This window comes from Miscanthus floridulus, chromosome 5 (assembly GCF_019320115.1).
Source record: "Miscanthus floridulus cultivar M001 chromosome 5, ASM1932011v1, whole genome shotgun sequence".
Taxonomy (NCBI): domain Eukaryota; kingdom Viridiplantae; phylum Streptophyta; class Magnoliopsida; order Poales; family Poaceae; genus Miscanthus; species Miscanthus floridulus.
The window spans coordinates 2,216,589-2,239,461 of record NC_089584.1 but is presented as its reverse complement, the minus strand read 5'-3'; the positions used below and the strand labels follow the sequence as shown (position 1 = coordinate 2,239,461).

The following is a 22,873-nucleotide window of genomic DNA, read 5'->3' as shown; positions in this document are numbered from 1 at the left end:
AAGTTTGGTTTAGATATGGATGTGAGATGTAATGCTACATATCTTATGCTTAAACACTTGCTACCTTACAAGGAGGTTTTTTCTGTGTTCATTAATGCAAATTTTGGCTGCACATTGTTGACTCCAAGACATTGGCTCATTGCTGCCAAGATATTGGAGTTCCTGAAATTATTTTATGAATCAACATGTGTTCTATCTGGTGTTTACTATCAACTAGTCCACTAATTTTGCACCATATGCTTGACATTGCTCATCATTTGCATGAAAGTGAAAAAGATCAAAATCTAATGTCTGTTGTCTATCCTATGAAGCTTAAATATCTTAAGTATTGGGAAAATATACCTCTGTTATATTCTATTGCTTTCATTCTTGATCCTAGAGCTAAGTTGAGAGGTTTGTTTAATGTGCTGGTAATACTTAAAGAGAACATTGGTGTTGATTACAATAAATATTATGCTGATGTTAAAACTAAAATTTACAAGTTATTTGCCAAGTATGACAGTAAGTATGGTTCTACAAGGTCTCAAAGGCCTGTACATCCTGCAGTCAACTCAGGTAAGAGGAAACAAGCATGGGGAAGGATCTTTGGCGGCCCTGGATCATCAGCTGTTGTTGGTCATCCTCCCCCTGCCTCTGTCTCCACTTCAACTTAATCTGCTGCCTCTGTTGCTTATGAGCTCATAACTTATCTGGATAGTGACAATGTCACTGTATATGAGGATGATTTTGATTTGCTTCTCTGGTGGCGTGACCACAAACTAACCTATCCTGTTCTTTCTATAATGGCAAGAGATATTATGGCTGTTCCTGTTTCTACTGTCTTTTCAGAATTATGTTTCAGTTTAACAGAAAGGATTATTGAGGAGCGGCGCCGAAGACTTCTGCCTGAACATGTGGAGATGCTTGCTTGCATCAAGGACTAGGAGCTGGGTGATAGAAGACTTCGACATTCTGCTGACAACCAAAAGCTGACAGAGTCCTTTGAGAATCTGTATCTTGATGTTCCTGAAGATGGATCTGGGCCTCCTTCTGCTAGCACATCTGCAAGTGCTTCTGTTGCTTCTGCTTCTGCGGATACCTGAGAGCTGAGAGTTGAGAGTTTAGTTTAAGAGAGTTGAGATTGAGACCTGTGAGGCTTGAGAGTTGAGACATAATCTTGTATCTGGTATTTGTATTGTGAACATTTGAACATTATAAGAGTTGTGCTGCACTCTTTTTCTCTTTTTGGGGTTTCTCACAGGGGTGAGTTTTACTCAAAAAGGTTTTTAATGAGGCAGCATTGCACACAGCTCATTTCTATCTTTAAATCTCTGTCTTTTGTTGTGTTTGAGTCTTGCTGTTAAGTTGTTAAATAGTTAAAATGTTTTTGTGATTCTGTGAATGACTTGTCAAAATTATGAATGTGCTGTTGATTAAGAATCTGATGAGCGGTTTTCTACAATTTGGGTTGTGGGCTGGCATGGCCCGCAAGTTTTGGCCGGACTGTGCGGGCGGCACGGCCCGAATTTCAGTCCGAGGGGCCGTGCTTGGGCTGTCAACGGGGCACGAGGCCCGGTAAGGCACGGTACGGGAGGCACGACGTGCCGTGCCGGCTCGACATCAGCGGACCGTGCCGAGCCGGGCCGGCCCGATGGCCATATATACTTCTGGGAGAGGGGAGTCTGGTCTGGGACCCCAACTCGACGCAACTCCCACCGGACCCGACCGCGGCCGCGGCTGGTGCCACCAGAATTGAACCCCACCCGCGGCCGCCGCACCAGCGACGTCGTCGCTAAGCAATCCGAGACGCCGACACCGACACCCACACCCACGGAGTTCGGAGGAGCGGGGAGGGGAAGGCCTCCTCCTCTTCTTCTAATACCCGCGCCCCCCTCGGGAGTCGGGACCCGGGAGGGAGGTAGCTGGGGTGCGTGTTGCGGACACAGCCCCACGGGAACGCGGCGGCGCGGCGCATGGACCGCATCGTCGGCGGCAAGTTCAAGCTCGGCCGGAAGATCGGCTGCGGCTCCTTCGGCGAGATCTACCTCGGTGAGTGGCCGATTCCGCTCTTCCCCGATCCCCTGTTCCTCCCTCCCTCCCTTCCGCGCGTTCGGTTGCTTGCTGCTCTGCTTCTGCTTGGTTTTACTGTTGTTATCTGTTACTGTCCCTGACCCGCCGCTGCTCTTGTCTGTCCCTGTTTCAGCCACGCACGTGGACACCTACGAGATCGTCGCCGTGAAGATCGTGAGTGCCCTCGATTCCTCTCGCCTCCTCCCTCCCTCCTCTTCCTTTGCCGTCGTTCTTCTGTTGGCTGCTTTCATTCATTGCTGCGTGTTGGGTTACTCAGCGGCCGGGGATAGTGTTGCGTTGGTCGGGTCTGGTGAACTCCGTCGGTACGGATTTACAGGGTTCCTGTGTTCAAATGTGCCATCATCTTGTTAGTTGTCTTCATCAACCGATGATCATTTCTATTTTTTTATAGGAAGAAAATTTTTAATTTCAAATGCTCAGCTCGCTTTGTGTTTTTGTTTAGCTATATGCTGTCATGATATTTGCCTAGTTTTTCAACGTTGGCCATGATTACGCTTTCCCTAGGCTAATTGTAGAGCCTTCGGCAAATGCTGCTATGATTACAACAGCGGGAAACCTCTGCTGCTGGCGCCTTTTATATATATATATATAAAAGCGTTATCGCCTCTTTCGTGGTAGCTCATATAATTAATAATTTTACTACGCATCAGAGGAACTAACCTTGGCAACCTCTCTGACAGGAGAGCAGCAAGACGAAGCATCCCCAGTTGTTCTACGAGGCCAAGATCTACAACACCCTCCAAGGAGGAAGTACGCACCGCCACGACACTCTTTGCAGCAGTTTACCTGTATGTAATAAAGATAAGATACAGAGAGCTTACGAGGGAAAGGTTTTGGTGTCCAGGTGGCATTGCTAACGTCAAGTGGTGTGGCGTGGACGGGGAAGAGAATGTTCTCGTCATTGATTTGCTGGGGCCGAGTTTGGAGGACCTGTTTTGTTATTGCGGCAGGAAATTCACGCTGAAGACTGTCCTGATGTTGGCTGACCAGATGGTAACTACAAACTAGGCACCGCCTTTTCATTTCCTTGTGGCATGCCACCATCTCGTGCATGATATGCAAACCTTGATTTTAGCAATGTTTTGAAATCTGCTTAATTCAATATGGGGTACTTTGTTCGTGCAATAGTTTTGAACAATATGTTTACAGACGTTCAAACCTTGCTTCCGTCTCAACAAGTGTTGCTTATTTACATTGTTTTGTTCACTAGTTCCACAAATCACATCTTTGTATTGATGTGATACTTTGTTCGTGCAGTATTTTATGTCAGGACAGACTTCAAGACCTTGATTCCGTTTCAGTTTTTATTATTTATATTGCTCACTTGTTCCACATATTACATCTCTGTATTTTCTAGAGCATCATTTTGGTAAACATTTGTGGCAGATTACAAGGATAGAGTTTATGCATTCCAAAGGGTACTTACACAGAGACATCAAACCTGACAACTTTCTGATGGGTCTTGGTCGGAAAGCAAATCAGGTACTGGGTGTGACGGCATTCAAGTTCCTTATTACTTTATTAGGATGGCAATGTACTGAATTGGCTGCCAACAATTCCTCTTGTGATTATCAGGTATATATAATTGATTTTGGTCTTGCAAAAAGATACCGCGATTCCACTACGAATCGCCATATTCCTTACAGGTACAATTATATTTATGGGATATATTCTTTGTAGGTGGCGTTGATTTTCTTTTGTAGAAATGTGAAATTTCAAATTACATTTAATCTATTTTCCAGACAATGGTTTGGGCATTTAGCAAATCTTGTACATCTGTGATCTTCGCTTACCGAACTGCTTTTTTCTGTAGAGAAAATAAGAGCTTGACTGGTACAGCGCGCTATGCAAGTTGCAACACCCACCTTGGAATTGGCAAGTTATAACCTTCTGGAGACTGTGAATTCACCATCTTAATTTGATATTTAATCATTGTTATTGGATTTATTGGCAGAACAAAGCCGCAGGGATGATTTGATATCTCTAGGCTATGTATTTTTGTATTTTCTCCGAGGAAGGTAAGTTTATCTTTTATGCTGTGTGGTACCACATATAGTAATGTTACTGTTTGTGAACAGTGTTAGACAGTGTGGTGTGATATCTGAAAAATGCTGCTGCGAATTGCCATGAGCCTGTTTTGACAACTAGCAACTTTGGCAACTTATAATTCCATAAAACTGGATATCACCTCCAATAAAAGTAGGTACTAGCTATTAAGTTGCACGCACCAACCAGTTCAACCCAAAAGCTTAAGCTCTCAGGAAGAGGTGGTCAATGCACTTATACACACTTCAACACCCCCATTCACGTGTAGCCAGGGAGAGGCGCAAATGTGGAAATAAAGGGACGGAGGACTTAAGTTGCCTCTACCAGGATTCGAACTCGAGACCTCTGTCTCTGATACCATGTTAAGTTGCACGCACCAACCAGTTCAACCCAAAAGCTTAAGCTCTCAGGAAGAGTTGGACAATGCACTTATACACACTTCAACACTAGCAAGTTGCATTAACAGCTACTCCGTCCGTTCCAAATTATAAGTAGACAACGTATATCAAGATGCATAGCAAACTATGCACTTAGAAAAGCCAAAATGAGTTACTATTTGGAACAGAGGGATTATTTAAGAAGGGTTATCGTACTAGCAGTTAATAACTATAAGTACTAGAGGCGCAGCTTCTTTTCTTTTTGAACGGAACTGGCATGCAGGGGCAGACCCACAGGGTATGCCACGCATACTATGTGGGGCAGCCCAACATTCATTTGCCACTCACTAGTTATGTTTTTATAATAATTATTTTCTGCAATGGACAACAAAAGAGTTTGTAGTCTGGTGGTATTCATTTTCAGTCCTAACCTGCAAGTTGCTGGTTCGATTCTTGCCCTTGAGCTGATTTTTTGTTTTTCCTATTTTTTTATTCCCTGAACTAGGGTCTCCAATTTTTTTATCCCCTAAACTAGGAGCATTTCTTACCGTGAGCTACAGTTATTTTTCCTACTTTTTTTATCCCATACAAATTAACTAATGGTACTTGCACTTTACGAGAAGGGCAGGCCTGGTGCAGTGGTGAGAGCTGTCTCACTAAGTCACCAGGTCGTGGGTTCAAAGCAGCCTCTCTGCAGATTTGCGAGGGGAAGGCCTGCCTCGGTTTTTCTCTTCCCCAGACCCCACTCATGTGGGAGCCTCCGGCACTGGGTCTGCCCTTTTTACTTGCACTTTACGCCTTCCATCTAAAGTAGAATACAAGGCGGAACTGTTTTTTTCCTGCAGTCGGAATACAGCGTGCCACGTCTTAGCTCTCATTTATGCGCTTCTAGGCTCCCAGGCGCATATAACCCGTCCGTTACTCTCTGACACAACATTTAGTGTTTTCCTCCATCTGCATGTATGGGTGCATGGTGCTGTGTGGCCGAGAAAAATGAGTGCACAAGGTTGGCAGTTAATTTCTCATATGAAAGCTAGGACTGGGGCAGTTTCTGCATATGGCATGGAGGCACGCGGTAAATTAGACTAGTCCATATGGATGGGCCATGCATGCTAATATGGATTAATTAAGTATTTTTCTTTTCAAACATTAGAAGCCATGCTTTGGTCACTAAGCTAAATCGGGTATGTAACATCGTAAACAGAATCATTTAGTGACGAATTGCTCCATTGTCATGCCATATTTGTTATAAAAGACCATGTATATTGTAAATATATGTAGTCACATGCGTATTTTGAATTATTAGAATGATGGTTGACCTTGACCTTTTGTATTATAATATGCAAGTATGGAGATTAATCATTGAATTTATGATTTATTATATTGTTTAGTGCTTATATATACCTAATTTAATTTTGGAGCAAATTTTATGACTATTTACTAAATAGATATTACTAAATTACTTTTTTTTGTGGCATACCCTTTGACAAAATCCTAGGTCTGCTAATTTAATTTTGGAGCAAATTTTATGACTATTTACTAAATAGATATTATTAAATTAATTTTTTTTGTGGCATACCCTTTGACAAAATCCTAGGTCTGGTACCGTGGCATGAGCTCTGCCTTTTAGTTAAGTTAGAAAAGAGTTGGCCCAGTTTATTTAAGGAAAACCAGGCCCGAAAACCTTAGAGGCGCAACTTCTAAGAACTAACCTTAAATATGAGAGTAACAGGCTCTAATCTCAACTGCCGGATCATATTTGATTGCAAAATGTGTGCACAACATGTTTTGCTCAAGTTCTACTTCCAATATTACCGAACTGTTGACCTGTTACACTGCTGTGAGTAACAGAGCTCTTTGTCGACCTCCTTTTATGTTAGGTCCAAACTCCAAAATGCGAAAGGGCCTCTGGTCCAGTGGTAGGGCAGTCCAGAAAAAAGTAGGGTACATGCGCGTTTCCCGCGCACTGGAGGCTAGAGAGTCTCCCAATTTCTTCTTTGTGTGTGTACAGACGCGCACACGTGTGTGTTCGTGTGGTGTGAGTGTGTGGGTTGTATGCGTCCAGTTGTACCTGATCAGAAAAAGAAGTCCAAACTCCAAAATCAGCGCTTTCATACTTTTTATGTCTCAACATCTTTGATACCATTTCATGATAAGTTGCTAAGTCAAACTATTCTGTGTTGTGTGAAGCCTCCCTTGGCAGGGACTAAAAGCTGCAACAAAGACACAGAAGTATGACAAGATATGTGAGAAAAAGCTAGCAACCCCTACCGAGGTTGTCTCATAAACATATTAGACTATAAAATCTCCTTTTTTCCTGGTATGTGTTTGTTTGCCTGTGTTTATTGCTGACTAAGAGAACTTATGGTCAGATCTTATGCAAATCCTGTCCGGTCGAGTTTTCATCTTACTTCCATTACTGCCAATCATTGGCATTTGATCAGCGACCTGACTATGCATTTGTGAAGCGACTTTTCCGTGACTTGTTTAACAGCCAAGGTATTCTAAGTAATACTATGCATGGTGTTTCTAAGTTTTTTTTTCTATTGTTCTAATACCAACATCTTCGTCATTTTTCAACAGGTTATGAGTTTGATTATGTATTCGACTGGACAGTTTTGAAATACAGACAAGGCCAAAAACAAAAGGTATGTCTGGGTTCATTCTGTGTGTTTTTGTCCTTTTTTTTTGAATTCGTGTTTTTGTCCTTTGTGGTGGTGGAGCTGATAGTATGTATTGATTGCACCTATACAGTTGCAACTTTGGGCATGTGATTGTGCTGTTAGGTTCTAGAAGAGTTATTTCATGTGATTGGCCCTGTTAGTTTTTAAAACTTCTGGAACTGGAGGCATTCTGCAAAATCCTGAAAGAATCCCTGAACCATCTTTGAAATAATTACTTCTCCAGTTATCTCTTTTAGGAAGCATTCCACAGAACCTTTTGGCAGCTCATAACAGTTATTAATTTGGACGATGGTTCAACTTTGATGGCTACATAACAAATTCTCTTCTATGTGCAGCAAAGTCCTGGGGCACCTATTGCTCGACCAATTCAAGCACATGTACAGAAACAAGCAGGTAATAGAGCCTATGCACCTTTTGATACTAAACTACATATGAGTAGATGTGGTTGATGATAAGTGAGATAAACAAACTATCTTATACAGAATTATCTGCATTTTGTTCAATGTTTCTGTATTCCATAGGACTGATAATCGATTGATGAGATGAACCAAGGTTTGTTTTTTGGTTAGTGTATGTACTGTTGCTGTATCGCTTGTGACTGAGAGATGATTGAAGAGATCCACCAAATTTTCACGTTTGTTTAATGTTTCTTTCTGTTATAGGATTCAGACTTATTGATTGATTAGATGAACTAGTATGTTACCTTTTAACTCTTGTTGATTTATTTATTTTGACAGTGTGTTACAGGATTGGTAGAAGATTGATTGGATAGACTATATATCTTGATAGAACTCTGTAGTAATTTCATTAATTTTTTGATTGCAGTGTAGATTGAGCTTATTAGCTGATATATAGTTGGGCGAGAGGTACATTACATATATACCTTTTGCTTCTAATGCAGAAAAAAAATGTCATGGTTTCATCCACCAACTGTAGTATGGCATTTTTCTTAAGCATTGGAATCCAACTTTTACCTTTATTTACTCTTATTAAATCTGGTTGTAGTGCTTTAGATCAAATAATTATAAATTGTCCTTCATGTTTGCTAAAGTTGGTTGTAGCATGATATGTATGTGTGGCCTTATGGTCAACAGGTGTAAATGGTGTTTTTCATCATAATGAAGCCCAGGAGCATGTAGAGACAAGTCGTCCAGCAGGGCAAGCTGCACAGTTGCAAGGCAAACAGGCAACCAACAATGATCGGAATCCCAACGTGCGGCACACCATGAACCTTGTAAGTTCTACAGATCAGTGTAGCATGTTTAATTTTCTTCTTAGGACCAATAACAGCAAATCATCAGTTGTATTTACTTTCTCAAGACCCAGTTCTGCGGTATTCTTTTTTCTCGAATGTGCACTGTAGCACGTATTTCATTAAGAGGAAGCAGAGAACATCCAAACAAATACACGACGCAGCTACGAGAGAACCCTCGTAGCACAGGTTACAAACCACGGAGCAACACATAGTTGACACAGAGGAGTCACAAGTAATCCCAAGATTACCGACGCGAACCCAAGACAACGACGAACACAGCAAGAAAAACAAGAGAAAAAAAGCCAGAAACTAAGCTATGCCTGCCACAAGAGATACATCCGCACAATGGTCGCCAACCGGGAGGGTCCAGCCGCGGTGGCAAACCTCAAGCAACCAGGAAGTCGCGAGGTAGAGCCGCCAGTGACCAGGTAGCCACTGCGAAGGAGCCAACGAGCTCCAGAGCCTCCAGCGACCAGGTAGTCGCGAGGTCAAACCGCCAGTGACCAGGTAGCCACTGCGAAGGAGACGTCGTACTAGTGACCAGGTAGCCACTGCGAGGGAGACGTCGTAGAAAGCCTCAAGCGACCAGGTAGTCGCGAGGTCAAACCGCCAGTGACCAAGTAGCCACTGCGAAGTGTGACGACACCGACCAGGTAGCCACTGCGAGGGAGACGTCGTAGAAAGCCTCAAGCGACCAGGTAGTCGCGAGGTCAAACCGCCAGTGACTGGTAGCCAGTGCGAAGGAGACTAACATGTTTTCATTCGACATTGCCAACATTTGGCGACAAAGTTGTAGAGGTTGGTTAGACCTCAAGCTCGACCCCCTCGGCAAGCTGGATGCCGTTGATCGCACAACCGGCCGGGAACAGCATGTTGATCGCCTCCCGCTTGGACTCTGAGAGGGGTTCGCCGAACATCGCCAAGTACTCGTCAAAAGCGCCGTCCTCTCCAGACAAAGACTGCTGCAGCGGTTGCACCCCCCACTTGGCCATTAGCACATTCTGTGCCTGCACCGTTGGGTTAGTTGCCCTGCATTTGCTCTTGGCTGCAAGTCTACCGCTTCGGCGCGGCGGTGAGAGCGCCATGTCCAACACACGGCTCTTCCTGGTTGCACGTAGTCTTGGGGGGTCAAGAATGATAGGCTCTGTGATGACAGAGCACAGCTGCGACCGGAGGCGCCTTGAAATCTCCGTCGGTGTAGCCGGCGCCGGCACTGTTGCCGCCGGCACCGCCGTCGATGCCGCCTCTGTCTGCCGAGGCCTGGGTGGAGATGCCGCATTCGGTGCAGAAGGCCTGGTCGGCGTCCTCGCGCGATGAGGCGCCAGCGTTGTCCACTCCGGTTCGGAGCCACCTCGGTCTGTTACGCAACCCGTCGATGGTGGTCCGACGAACTCAGTCTGTACCTGATTGATTGAAGGCACAGGCATATGTGTACTCGCGGACACGTCCGCCCGTAGCGTTGAGTTGGACGACCGTGCTGGGCCTGCGAACTCTGCCTCAATGCAAAGAGCCCACCAGTCCTCGGATGCCGCCGTACGGGGTGACTCCAGGGTGCGACCGCCCACAAGGAGTATCTCTGGGTCTTCCGCGAGCAAGCGGCCCACAAAGCCTGCTGCAGGTCCCTGGGGCGCACGCCTGAGCATGGGAGATGGGCTCATTGGCACCAGTAACCGGCCGTTGGCCTTGGCATCCGAGGCCTGAGTTGCCGCTACAGCAACTGGTTTTGGTGGCGTGTAAGCCGGCTGCAAAGTGGGTACGTCAGCGGCATCTGGAGTAGAGTCCGACAGCGACGGGTCCTCAGGCGCCCGCTCCCGAGGACGTGCAGGCGCACGCAGTCGAGGACGCGGCGAAGCGACAGCACGCAGTCGAGGACGCGGCGACGCGACAGCACGCACTCGCGGACGTGCAGGCGCACGCAGTCGAGGGCGCGGCGACGCGACAGCCCGCAGTCGAGGACGCGGCGACGCGACAGCACGCAGTCGAGGGCGCGGCGACGCGACAGCACGCACTCGCTGACGCGGCGACGCGACATCCGGAATCTCGCGCGGGCCACCAGTTGCAACGTCCGCGCGCCTGGGTCCCTGCTTGCCAGTGACCAACGGGCAACGAACTGCCCCGACTAAAACAGACGGCCGTTCCACGGCGGTCGTGCAAGACGGCGACGAGAGACGACATCGACGCCGGTCAAACCCGGGATGAAAGCGGTTGAAGTTGCTGTCGGCGGAGCCATCGTCGTCGCTGTCACGGCCGCCGAAGTAGTCATCCTCGTATCCGACATTGGCCCCGCGGCTGCGGTTGCCGTCGCAAGGACCGTCATCTCCATCGGCATCACCCCCGTCCTGCGCATCGTCCGCAGGCGACGCCGACGGCGCGCTCCAATCCTGAAACGCAACCAGGCGCAACCGCACGAGGTAGCGCAGCCCCGGAAGCACGGTCAAAGCGGCCTCGACGGGGCTGAGAATGCGTGGCTCCGGGATGAACACGACCTGCTCGTCGGGGATGAACCTTGGATGCAGACACCATGCCGTGACGAAGAATTCTCGGTCGTCATCCGCCGGAACGTCACTAGGTCGGACAACGTCCACCTCGGCACAAGCGGGCCCGAGGATGGCCTGCGCCGTGGCCGCGTTCCGAGCATGCAGGGGGACGCGCCTCATCCCCACAAGCACCCTAAACGGGAATGATCCGGCACTGGCCAACGACGTCCTCCGCCATGGCCGCCAGAAGAGAGGAAGGTGCCCCTCCCCCGGCGGCGTTGCCAGTACGCGGTCTCTGTCATCGCGGCGCCTGAACCGCACAACGAAGTCCTCTGGATCATGGCGCCGAACCTCTGCGTCCTCTTCCGTCAATCCGTAGCGGCCAAAGAGGAACCGGGCCACCATGGCCGTCGACACCGTTGGCCGAGTGCCGCCAACCACCGCGACAAGCGCAAGCCCGAGCGCATCCTCGGCTGCCAGCAATTCCGCCGAGCGGGGGACGACGACGAACCCGGTGTGGCGCCGGAGTACGTCTGCCCCCACCGTATCCACGACGGCAGCAGAGGCTGGCGGCGGCGGCGGAGGCGGGGGAGGTGGAGGAGGCGGAGTCGGAGGGGCGCAGCAGCGAGGAACTGATGGCGACCTTCCCGTGGAGGCAGACCGCGCCGAGGGCGTGTCGTTGTCGGCGCGCCGAGTCCGCCAGCCCCCGGACCTCCGCCGGGAGACCCTTGTACCCCATGGCGACCGCGGCGGAGTGCGCTCGCGCTTAGAGCCCGCATGTCGCGCAGGGAGCGGGCATGCGACGGCGCGATGCCCCACACACCAGCAATTGAAGCACCTCGCCGGGAAGGTGCACTCTGCCTTTACATGTGAGCTCGCCAAGCAGTTGAAGCATAGGCCAACCAACGCTGGCGGAACAGGCCTAGCCGGCTTGGGCAGTGATCGACGACGCCAACGGCGGCGACTGCGCACCCGGAAGAAGCCGTCCGCGTCCGGTACCTCCAGAGGACGAGCAGGGTGCGCCGTGGGGGTACGACGCCGTTGGTGGCAGGCTGGAGGCGGAGCCGGGTCAAGCTGGGGATGAGACCGACGAGCAGCAGCCATGAAGTCCCCCTGCCCCTGCCGCTTACGACGACGACGACGCGCACGATGACGTTGCCCAGCCGGCTCCGCAACCGCCATGCCTTTGCCAGCCGTCGGCGGTGAGGGCGGCTCAGAGTTGGAGTAATCCTCCGAGTCAGTGAAGGAGATTCGCTCCCCGCGACCACAGCCGAAGAAGTCCTCCGAGAAACGGCCTGGATACCCCGCTCCCAGGGATTCCGGCGACAGGAGCTCGTCCTCGGCCTCGTCGGCCCCATATTAACTAGTATTGGATAGGAACAAAAAGTTTGAAGTTGATTGATTGTCTTCTCTTTTTGGAGTTTCCTGTTCAGGTTTTGTGCTGAGTTAGCAGCCTGAGAGCGCAATTTGAGTTTCTGGTATCCCCTGCATTAGTGCCTTTACCATATATACAAAAATAACAGAGCTTTATGATAACTGAGTTTGAGGAGTTATCCTTGAACACTGACGTTTCATGCTAATGACAATGATGGTTTCCTCCTGTTATTTTGGTTCCTTGAGCAGTTGTATGATATCTAATATGACGGTTCACCATTTCAGGCACAAGACATGGCTGCTGGAAAAGCGCAGCTGACAACATCTGTGGCTCTTCCTAGTTCCCAGTGGAAAAATTATAGCAATTCAAGACCTAAAGGACAATTTGATGCCATTCACCACAATCAGGGTATTGTAAACATAACTAGTAGCTCATCTAACACGCTTCCTACATTCCAGCACAATGCCCCAGCAAAGTGACAGGTAAATCTGTAAGATTAATCTGATGATAGTATTTGGCTCCTGTTCTTATTTCCAGAATCCTTAATGAATTCATGTTCCTATATAGATCATATCTGGTGGAGCAAAGAGGAAATGCTTTGAGAGTTAGGAGCCCCCTGTTCCTTTGAGTTGGTTCAGAGTCAAGCCTTGCACAGTCTGTGGACTTGATGTCTCGTCTCATGTATGTTAGTGAGGTGGCTCCTGAAGCACTGATGCATTTGATGATGTTGTTAGCTGCTAATATGGAAGGTTTGCTCGCTGTTGTGATGACTGATGAATGCTTAGGCAGTTCGTTGGACTGCTGCTTAAACACTTCTTTGTTGTAGTTCTGGATGCTTTGTAAATTGCTTACATGTTAATATATGTATGGTTTGAGCATATTGCAAATAACGATGATCCGAACTTTGCACTTTCTGCTGTCAATTTAATACACATGTTGCAATATGAATATTTGTTGAGGTTTTGTCCTCTAAAATGTTTTAGCATTAGGTACTGCAGATGCTCAGCTGAACAGGGCAGAGTATGCCATTGTTAAGTTGAATTTGTCTACATGGGGACTTCTGTATCTTATTAAGCAGGTAATGCACAATTGGTGGAACGAATTTCACTCTACAAATGAAGTGCTGTGTTGGTTATAGATGTCTTTAATATTTTTCACAGTGATGCTTGCAACTCTCAGAAATCAGCTGGATATCTTCTGATGAAGTGCTGCGTTGGAGTAGTTCAAGTAGCCCAAAAAGGAAAAAAAAAGGTATGAAGGGAGGTGTAGTAAGTGAAGTTATGGAAGGTGCTATAGTCTTTTGTCGATCTTGTTGTGGCGATGTAAGTTTCTGACAATACCTTCTGGTGACGGCTTTAGAAAAGGTTGAGTTTTTGTTAAAGAGTGTAGTTTGATGGATATTAATTTTATCAGAAGCAATCAGTTATGTTTGGTCTTTGGATGCTTAGTTTTTTTTGGCATAAAAACATCTATTGTAAGTAAATGAACTAAAATGCTTTGTACATTTGGCAGACTGTGTGGCTAAATACTACTATAATCATAACAGAATCTTTCTACCATTCTTTCTTCTAGATTGCTATTCTTTTATCATTTCAGAGCTTTGGTGATCCTTCCCTATTCTATTTGATTCATGGTCCTACATACTGTACATTTGCGCCAGTTTGCTTGCTGAAAACTTGACCGCTGATAGTGTTCGATTAGGGAAAAAAAACTTGACTGCTGATAGATGATGAATTTTCGGGTGCTCCTGGTTCCCATTTCATCGTTATGCTGGCCAAGTTCTGCCATGGGAGTTGTCATGAAGTCACTTACCTGGCTGTGTTTATTAGCTATGGATCTTTGATCCCAAAGTTGAAAATGAATTCTTGCATTGTAAGTAATTTTTTTATATAAAATTATCGTGGGACTTGTATTCCAGTGTATTTGTGGGCAACTTCCGCGATTCTTCCAAAATGTCTTGTTTTCAGCACTTTGTGCATTTGAACAAAGGCCGTATTCATGAATGTTAAATTGTGGGTTTCTTATTTGTGTAACAGGTCCAGTAATTTTGTATTTGCAGTCTTCCTCAGTTCCTCTGTTTGCACGGTGCCTGATTAGTTCATTTGCTGACTTGTTGCTGTCTCATAGGACAATATGCGAGAAACAGGGGCCAAAGGCAGAGAAGCTGATGCTTGATGGTAATTTTGAGTGAAGCAAAACAATGGCAAGTCGGTGAACTTTTCATGTAAACTAAGATGTAACCTCGTGGAAAGCTGGGAGATTCCACTAGGTATGTAATCTCCCAAAATCTCAAATTCTACGCCTAGCTAGTGATAAGGATAGTGTTATTCCCCAAATCCGTTGCTGCCTAAGTGCCTATGCAAGGTTATCATTTGAATTTTGGCAAGGCAGCACTATGTACGGATACTGATGTCCACTCACTTTTACTGTTACGTATCGTTCTCATATGCTTCTCATACATCTTACAATAAGTTGCATCAGTGTATGCATGTCATTTCCTGGACTAAAAATCGCAGCTTTGGTTCTTTTTGCATTCCTGTGCTAATCATTGATGTACTCTACTTGGGACGTCGGTAATGCTCATTTGGTTGGCCATCGGGAGTTGGTGCTTCCCAAATTTAGGGTCTTGTCGAGCGAATGAACAGGAATACGTGCTTCCACTACTGCGAAAGGGTCTTATCACAGTGTAGCAAAGCAGCACTTTTTACCTTTCCCTTGCACGAACGGCCATGATGAGACACTGATATGTATTTCTTTTGACATGCAGGAGGGGGAGGAGGATGGAAAGCAGAAGAACAAAGCTTGTCAAATGAAGGCTGCCCCAAAATTTTCGAATAGGAAATTAGTTTTCGTCTTATGCCACTTGTTCTTGATGTCAGAAAGCACTAAGGACAAGCTCGATATCATGATATTGGTCGCTAGGGAGTACAGGAAAGAGGGGGTGCTGAAGATCAAAGATAAATAGACCTTGTGGCATCATCAGCAAACGTTATGGCCAAGAGCTGAATTTGTTTGCTGTTCCAACTTCCAAGTGAAACAATGATGAAAAACGCTACACGACACATCGCTTCTTGGAGTACTGCTAGGATTCACCTTGCACAGATTTTATCAGTTTCATACAAGGATTGATCCTCAGATTCAGATACGTCTCTCAAATGCGCTTCAGGCGAGGAGCTACAGCAAAAGATTCTTCGCACGAGCTGCGGGAAACACGGATTGGAGGCAGCATCATTCTCTCCATTCTCCAACATGAGAATTAAAGAAAGCATTTTTTTTCCAAAAAAAAGAAGGAATTAAACGGAGCCCTGCCACTGCCTGAATCATCATTCTCTTTCCGTAAGCACCCAATCATATGGGCCATTAAAGTAGACAAAGGGGAGATAAGCTCAGTCAGGATATTCCATGAAAAACGCAAAAGAAAGCACCTGTAATCATGCTCATCACTCATCAGGCTGAATGGCTGATTATGCTAATGGATGGGCATATTCCCCTCCCCTGTTGGTTTCTTGCTATTCAATTTGCTCTCCAGGTGTTGCCAAACACTTCTCTTTCTTTCTTCTTCCTTCCTCTAAAAAAAAAACACTTGTCTTCTCACACAACTTGTACCTAGATATACCATGCAGACATGCACTTAGCTCGATGTCACAGGCAGTACTGCACTTGATTCCCTTTATTTTGCTGCTGACTGCTGACCAATGATTCTGATCATGCGCACGTAATCACATTATCACGCAATTACAATTACATACGTTACATATATAGATAGTACTAACACCATGCGAATTAACTCGCATCTAATGATCACGCTCTGCCTAAAAATCCAAGACCAAGGAATCTACTTATGTTTCGCTCTTCCTCTGCTCTGTGCCTCGTTGAAGAATGAGAATGATGTGCATTTTTTAGTGATTTTGTTCACTCTTTTTTTCCCTTTTCTTTTGATTTTTGATGAACATTGGGTTCAGTCTTCCAGATACCCACACTGCAAACGCCTGCAGAATCGAAATGGTTTGGTACTCCTCTCAGAGTCAGAGACGCTTCATCTTTGGCAGAATATAATAATAGCTACTAACTGCCTGTCTTGCTACAAGATTAAGGGCTTGTTTGGATCGCTAGAGCTAGTTACTAATTGAGCTAAAGATTAACTTTAAATAGTTGGAGTTGGTTAGCTAGTTGAAGGTTTGTGTTGACACCCAAAATTGTCCTGAATGCATAATTGACATCACCTTCGTATTTCTGTTATCAAGACGACCTGAAAACATCATCGTATTTGGCGCTTGGGCGAAGAAAATGGTTTTTCGGGTGCTGAACCAGCCAGTAGTCGGCTAAGCCGACTTGACCAACTTCCTCAAATACAAGAATGGACTTCACCATTGCGTTCCTCTCGTGAGCTGATCGAAAACCATATATGGATCACCTCATTTGGAGTCCAGATAAATTAATTATGAATTTCGGAAGCTTTTCGCCCGGAATTTCCAGTAGCCAGTCGGCTTAGCCGAGTCCCTCAGTCGGCTAAGCCGACTCCCCCTGTTTTTAGCCCAGAGACAGCGTCCTGAGCCCGTGGAAGTCGGCTAGGCCGACCTGGGAGTCGGCTAAGACTTTTCTACTGTTTTCGAGCCGGTTTGACCCCTAAGTCGGTTTTGGACCTATTTTGGACGTGAGAAACTTGGAGATTATGTTTGGGATCTGTTTCCTACTGGGATAAGACCACTCCCCTCTATATATACGAGAGGATCATGGCCGATTGAGTTCCCAATTATCCAGTCGTCATACATACCAATCTACAAACTCCTTTTCACCTTCTTCTCCAACCTCCATGCTGTTCATCCCTTGATCCACGACCAAGGATGACGCCCTAGGCTTGCCGGCCGACCTAGGGTAACCCGGCGACGTCCTTGCCCTAACGGGTCCCTCCCGGGCGAGAGCTTCGACGGTTTCTTTACTAGTTTGCTTGAAAACTAGCCGGCTCTTCGTCACGCGAGCACGTTGGTTATCCTTTGGTGGTGCTTGTAAACCTCTCCATTCTTCACCACGAAAGAGTGACATCTTGCTGCGTTCTTGGTCCGTAGCGGCCCGGGTGTCCAAAGCCCTGCTGGTGTGTGATTCGGACCATCTCCGACGTCAACAGTTTGGTTAAAAAAAAACAGCCCACCTATTAGCTTTTGTTTGGATGCTCTAAGGCTAATTTTAACTATTTTTTAGCTAGCAAGTAACAATTAGCCATAGTATCCAAACAAGCTCCAGACCTGTAATGTAATTGTGAAACAAGTTTTTTTTTACAAGGTAATTGTGAAACAAGTTGAGTTCCCTGATCAAAGGCACGCACCAAACTCCCTGGGCTCCACGGTAAACACAAAGAATCCTGCTGGCCACTACGCCGCCTCACTTTGAAAAGCGAATTTCGAGCTCTTTTCATAGGATAAGATGCCTTGGGAATGAAAGGAATGCCGTTTGATTAGACTTGTGTGGAGCAAATGGACCAATATTTTTGTTTCTTGATGCATGATTTGGATTGAGAGGACATGCAATGCAGATAAAAATCAGGGCATTAGCTGCAGAAAGCCAGGATGCAACTGTCGAGGAACAGTATAGAAATTAGCGCGCACTTGCAACGCGCATGATGCCATAATCCCTGAACATAATGAGTAGTAACAACACTGCCTTGTGCCCTACCTTTGTCTCTTCCATATATAGGACAAACCTGATAGCAACTTCGACTTCAATTCATATAGCAGAAGCTGTGTACTTGTGCTGAGTTGCTGCTGCTTTCCTTGTGACACAAGTGGAGAGCATATATGATTGTGATGTGAGTTCATGCCACTGAGCCATCCTAGCAGCAAACAGATACCTCAGATTGTCAGCCCTACAGGATCCCTCTCTGACAGCCTTCTAACCTTGCGTACGTGCTAACTGTCATCATCCATGTAACCCTCCTCCTCTGTAATTACATGCTTATACATCAGCACATCCTTCTTGCTTGCTGGTTTGCTCTGAAAGCTATAACCACCAGGCTGAACAAACCAACATTCCCAGGCAATGAAAAATAAGAAGCAAAAAAGAGCTTGAAATCAACATTGGCATTCTTCTGCTTCTACGTTTGCTTTCTCGTGTGATTGCTTATTTGGTTGGTAGATGGTTACAAAAAAAGAAGAAGCAAATTTCAGTTCTTTATCAAACCAGCAATTCAGCACCCACCATGGAATTTTGATTTTATTGTCAGGTAGGCAATGGAGCAATGCGCCGACCACGGTGGGCAGCTCCCGAGGCTGGAGGGCATCGAGGAAGAAGGCGGCCCAGCCGAGAAGTGGGCTCCAACGACGGTCCGGCCGCCGGAGACACCGACGGAGACGATGGAGTTCCTCGCAAGGTCCTGGAGCCTCTCTGCAGCGGAGATCTCCAAGGCCCTCAGGGTGCTCAGCTGCGGCAAGGCCGCCTCCGATTCTCCTCCCGCCGTCGCCACGTCCACGACGGAGCAGAGGCCAGCACCGCCGCTTGGCAGTGATCACCACCAGCACCAGTACCAGCAGGTAAAAGCTAGCTACTAGTATATCCGATCAAATGGTCGGCGACCTTGCATTGCATGGTACATGAGCACGAATGCATGATCGTGTTGCTGTCTGCTCTGCCGCAGAGGGCAGACGCGGCAATGCCGGCAGGTGGTGAAGCCGGCGGAGGGATGAGCCCGCCCATCTCTCCCAGGGCGAACCTGGCCGACGTCAAGCTGCTCCGGGCGGCGGGGAGAGGGAAGACGGTGGGCGCGTGGATCAAGGAGCAGAGGGAGAAGAAGCGCGCCGAGGCCCGGTCCCGCAACGCGCAGGCGTACGCGGCGACGTCCGTGGCGGGCGTCGCCGCGGCGGTCGCGGCGCTGGTGGCCGGCGCGGTGTTCTCCTCGTCGGCGCCGGCGCCGGAGCAGAGGCCGGGCAAGGGCGGCGGAAGCGGAGGGGCCGGCGCGGGCAGCGGAAGCGCCGGCGCCAAGACCGCGGCGGCCGTGGCGTCGGCGGCGGCGCTGGTGGCGTCGCACTGCGTGGAGATGGCGCAGGCGATCGGCGCCAGCCACGACCAGATCCTGGCCGCCATCCACTCGGCCGTGAACGCGCAGACCAGCGGCGACGTCATGGCGCTCACCGCCGGCGCGGCCACGGGTACGTACGGAACGCAGACCGGCAAGCATTGGAATGGAACGGAGGCATCTGAATTCGACGTGGCCATGGATGGTCTCTCGGTGTCCTTGCAGCTCTGCGCGGCGCCGCGATGCTGAGGGCGAGGCTCCACAAGGAGATCCAGGCGACGGCGTTGCCAGGCGACGGCAGGGAGCCGGAGAGGGACATCTCGCCGCTGGTCTTCGTGTCCCGGGGCGGCGAGCTTCTGAAGCGCACCAGGCAGGGCGCCCTCCACTGGAAGCTCGTCTCCGTGTACATAAACTCCAGCTTCCAGGTGGAGTACGATCATGGACATGAACAGAAAGATAAGACACCATGTGTAGGTGTATAAATATAAATAAACCTGAACCTTTATTTGCAGGTGGTTCTCAAGATGCAGAGTGCACATATGGCCGGCACCTTCATCAAAACCAAAAAGTGTAAGATTCATTCAAAGCTTGTTTTCTTTTTGATCTTTGAACTCGTAAACCTGATCGCGTTGCATTCCAGGTGTGGTTCTTGACGTGTGCTCGGAGATACCTGCCTGGGCAGGCAGGGAGGATGGAGGACGGAAGCCATGGCTATGGTAGGAGCAAGAGGGGGTACTTTGGGATCAGGACGGCGGAGAGGGTGATCGAGTTCGAGTGCAGGAACAGGCACGAGCAGCACAAGTGGGTGCAGGGCATCACGGAGATGCTGCTCCGCCGCGACAGCATCAACAATGCTGCCTTGTAATAAATAAATTAATTAAGTTAAGAAATTTGCCGCTCGATCGGATGGACAGGACAGCGCTATTGCGAGTTGTGACAAACATGGTCTGCTTGTATATTTGGAACTTTTGTTTAGGCTGGCTGTCGAAACCGAGTGTCCAGGACTCCATTGCGTTTTTTTCCATCCATTGATTTGATGAACGGAGAACGATCGCGTTGAAGACGACGACGGCAGACCGCCGTGGCCCGTGGGCAAGCGCGTGACGCCGTGAGCTCGAGCGAGGCTTTTTCGTCCTTAATAGCAAGGAATAAGGATGCACGTGGGGATGCCTGTGTGCACACTTATCCGCCATGCCTAGTCAAAAACAGGGGGTATTTTGTGAAAATTTGATCCTGTAGTTCATAAAAATAAAAAAACAGGATCTCTTCGGAACGCATGAATTGAACTTCACAAGAATCACAGAAAATTTTCCTCCATTCTAAAAGGAAACTTTAGTTTTGAATTATTGACTAGGTAGCGTGCCCGTGCGCAGTGCCGGTCCTAGGATTTTAAAGGCCCTCCGGCGATCTCGTCGTAACGGCCCCTCTTGATCATGTATAAAATCTTATAATATATAGGCGCTAATTTTACTTGCAAAACGAAAGCAAATTCAATAACATATTTTTAATTTAACATGTCTGATAATTATCGAGGAACAATATAGATTAAGGAATATATTTGTAGATATATGATAATTATCGAGGAATAATGTAGATTAAAAAAATAATATATTCGTTTTCTTTTCTCACCCATGACAAATATTTCTTAGGTAACATTATAAAATTCTAACATATAAATTAGAAGAAAAATATGACTATATGGATACAAAGTACTAGAAGTCTGGAATACTATACAAATAATTAATTTGAATTAAAAATAAAAAATAAAAAAATACCTTGGGCCTAAACAACTAATCGGTGATCGCAATTCATAAGAAGCAAAGAATCAAGATGTCGTCGTCGTGGAGCCATGCCTGGTCGCTATCCTCGTGCGTCGTGTCCATGTCTCCGGTAGTCTAGCTCTTCGCGGCGGCACGGCTCGCCAGCTCCACGCGTGTAAGGCGCACGTCCCGAACTCACGATCAGAGTGTGTTGTGTACAGCGTGACTCCTCTCTACCCGAGGGCCGTGGGGAAGGAAACTAGAAAATAAATATCAATGTTGTCTTTTTACACCGCATAGCCAGTTCTATGTCTCTCTTCTTATTAGTTTGCTAATGCCTAATAGACTATAGGAACCGAGAGTTTGTATACCTGGGCTTGGGCCTCTCCTCCGCTTGGGCCCTCGGACGTCGCACCTCGTGGCCTACCCTTAGGGCCAGGCACTGCCCGTGCGTTGCTACGGGACGACTAAACTTTTATACTAAACACGCGGATCGCATGATAAGATAATAATGCTGTAAAATTAAATACCGACATTAAAATGATACTTAATCCAAAAGGTAAACATGGTCACGAAAAGCACGACGTCGTAGGGTCACCAACTCTATGCGTTGCAACGGGAACAAATAATGCCCTGATAATTTAAGCATTAATGTGTTGTATTGTTACAAAAATGATAATGCGAGCGTGATGTTCAGAATGTCAATATTACAAATTGAATTTTGCGCATGGCTAAAATTTTCATTGATGGTTTGCGATCATCAAGGATATGTATTTATAGTACCGTACATTTGTGCATACGCACGTAAAAGTTCATATCACCCTAACAAGACTACTACTCAAGGCCGTGTCGTCCGTGGTCAACTATTCTTATTTCCTGTTGCATTCAATTTGTTTTTTCTATCCATAAATCCACTGTCAATACAAGGTTCGATCATGAAGACCAAATTTCAGGACTAACACTCAACGCGTCAAGAATTCTCTATTGTGAAATAAGGCCAACAACGCTCCAATCTTAGGTTGCACAAAATCTCGCAAAATAAGCATTCTAAGCGAAAGCTTCAATTGAGTCAACATGTATTTATCTCATGTGAAATAAGGTCGGCAACACTCAGTCCACAGAATACGTCAAAAAAGCATTATAAGCCAACAAAGCTTCAGAGTCTATAGCACTTCGTTCATCAGTTCAGTATAGCCAGAAGGCGGCAAGCAATACAAGGCTATCAGAGAGTTTCAAGTCACATGCACTGCATGATAAAATAAGATAAGACCTGCAATGGGAGGATGAAGGGCGATATCCCGGATGTGCCCTTCGCCACCTCTGCCACAGTGCCGGTCCTAGAATTTTAAGGGCCCTCCGACAATCTCGTCGTAACGGCCCCCTCTTGATCATGTATAAAATCTTATAATATATAAGCGCTAATTTTACTTGCAAAACGAAAGCAAATTCAATAACACATTTTTAATTTAACATGTCTGATAATTATCGAGGAACAATATAGATTAAGAAATATATTTGTAGATATATGATAATTATCGAGGAATAATGTAGATTAAAAAAATAATATATTCGTTTTCTTTTCTCACCCATGACAAATATTTCTTAGGTAACATTATAAAATTCTAACATGTAAATTAGAAGAAAAATATGACTATATGGGTACAAAGTACTAGAAGTCTGGAATACTATACAAATAATTAATTTAAATTAAAAATAAAAATAAAAAAATACCTTGGGCCTAAACAACTAATCGGTGATCGTTATTCATAAGAAGCAAAGAATCAAGATGTCGTCGTCGTGGAGCCATGCCTGGTCGCTGTCCT

General features: G+C 46.7%; 1 protein-coding gene and 1 pseudogene across 9 annotated transcripts; both read left to right on the top strand.

Moving 5' to 3' along the window:
• Positions 1 to 1,681: 1,681 nt before the first annotated feature.
• LOC136553279 (casein kinase 1-like protein 4) lies at positions 1,682 to 15,857 on the top strand. Of its 9 annotated transcripts, none has more exons than XR_010783110.1 (19): positions 1,684 to 2,028; positions 2,183 to 2,223; positions 2,751 to 2,820; positions 2,915 to 3,063; positions 3,457 to 3,552; positions 3,646 to 3,716; positions 3,884 to 3,945; positions 4,025 to 4,088; positions 6,684 to 6,768; positions 6,866 to 6,992; positions 7,077 to 7,141; positions 7,513 to 7,570; positions 8,272 to 8,411; positions 12,569 to 12,766; positions 12,852 to 13,033; positions 13,274 to 13,362; positions 13,445 to 13,606; positions 14,412 to 14,553; positions 15,052 to 15,857. XR_010783110.1 is itself a non-coding variant. In XM_066544671.1 (15 exons), exons 1-14 carry the CDS (start codon positions 1,953 to 1,955, stop codon positions 12,761 to 12,763), a joined length of 1,269 nt encoding a protein of 422 aa, XP_066400768.1. In that variant the 5' UTR covers positions 1,682 to 1,952; the 3' UTR covers positions 12,764 to 12,766; positions 12,852 to 13,193. The 9 variants fall into 9 exon arrangements, 3 of the variants coding, with proteins under 3 accessions (XP_066400768.1, XP_066400767.1, XP_066400769.1); XR_010783109.1 differs by having other exon boundaries at positions 13,445 to 13,648; XR_010783113.1 differs by having other exon boundaries at positions 12,852 to 12,965; positions 13,283 to 13,362; positions 13,445 to 13,535; positions 15,052 to 15,856.
• A 2,189-nt stretch (positions 15,858 to 18,046) lies between these two features.
• On the top strand, positions 18,047 to 20,261 carry LOC136553280 (VAN3-binding protein-like; annotated as a pseudogene).
• The last annotated feature ends 2,612 nt before the right edge of the window (positions 20,262 to 22,873 follow it).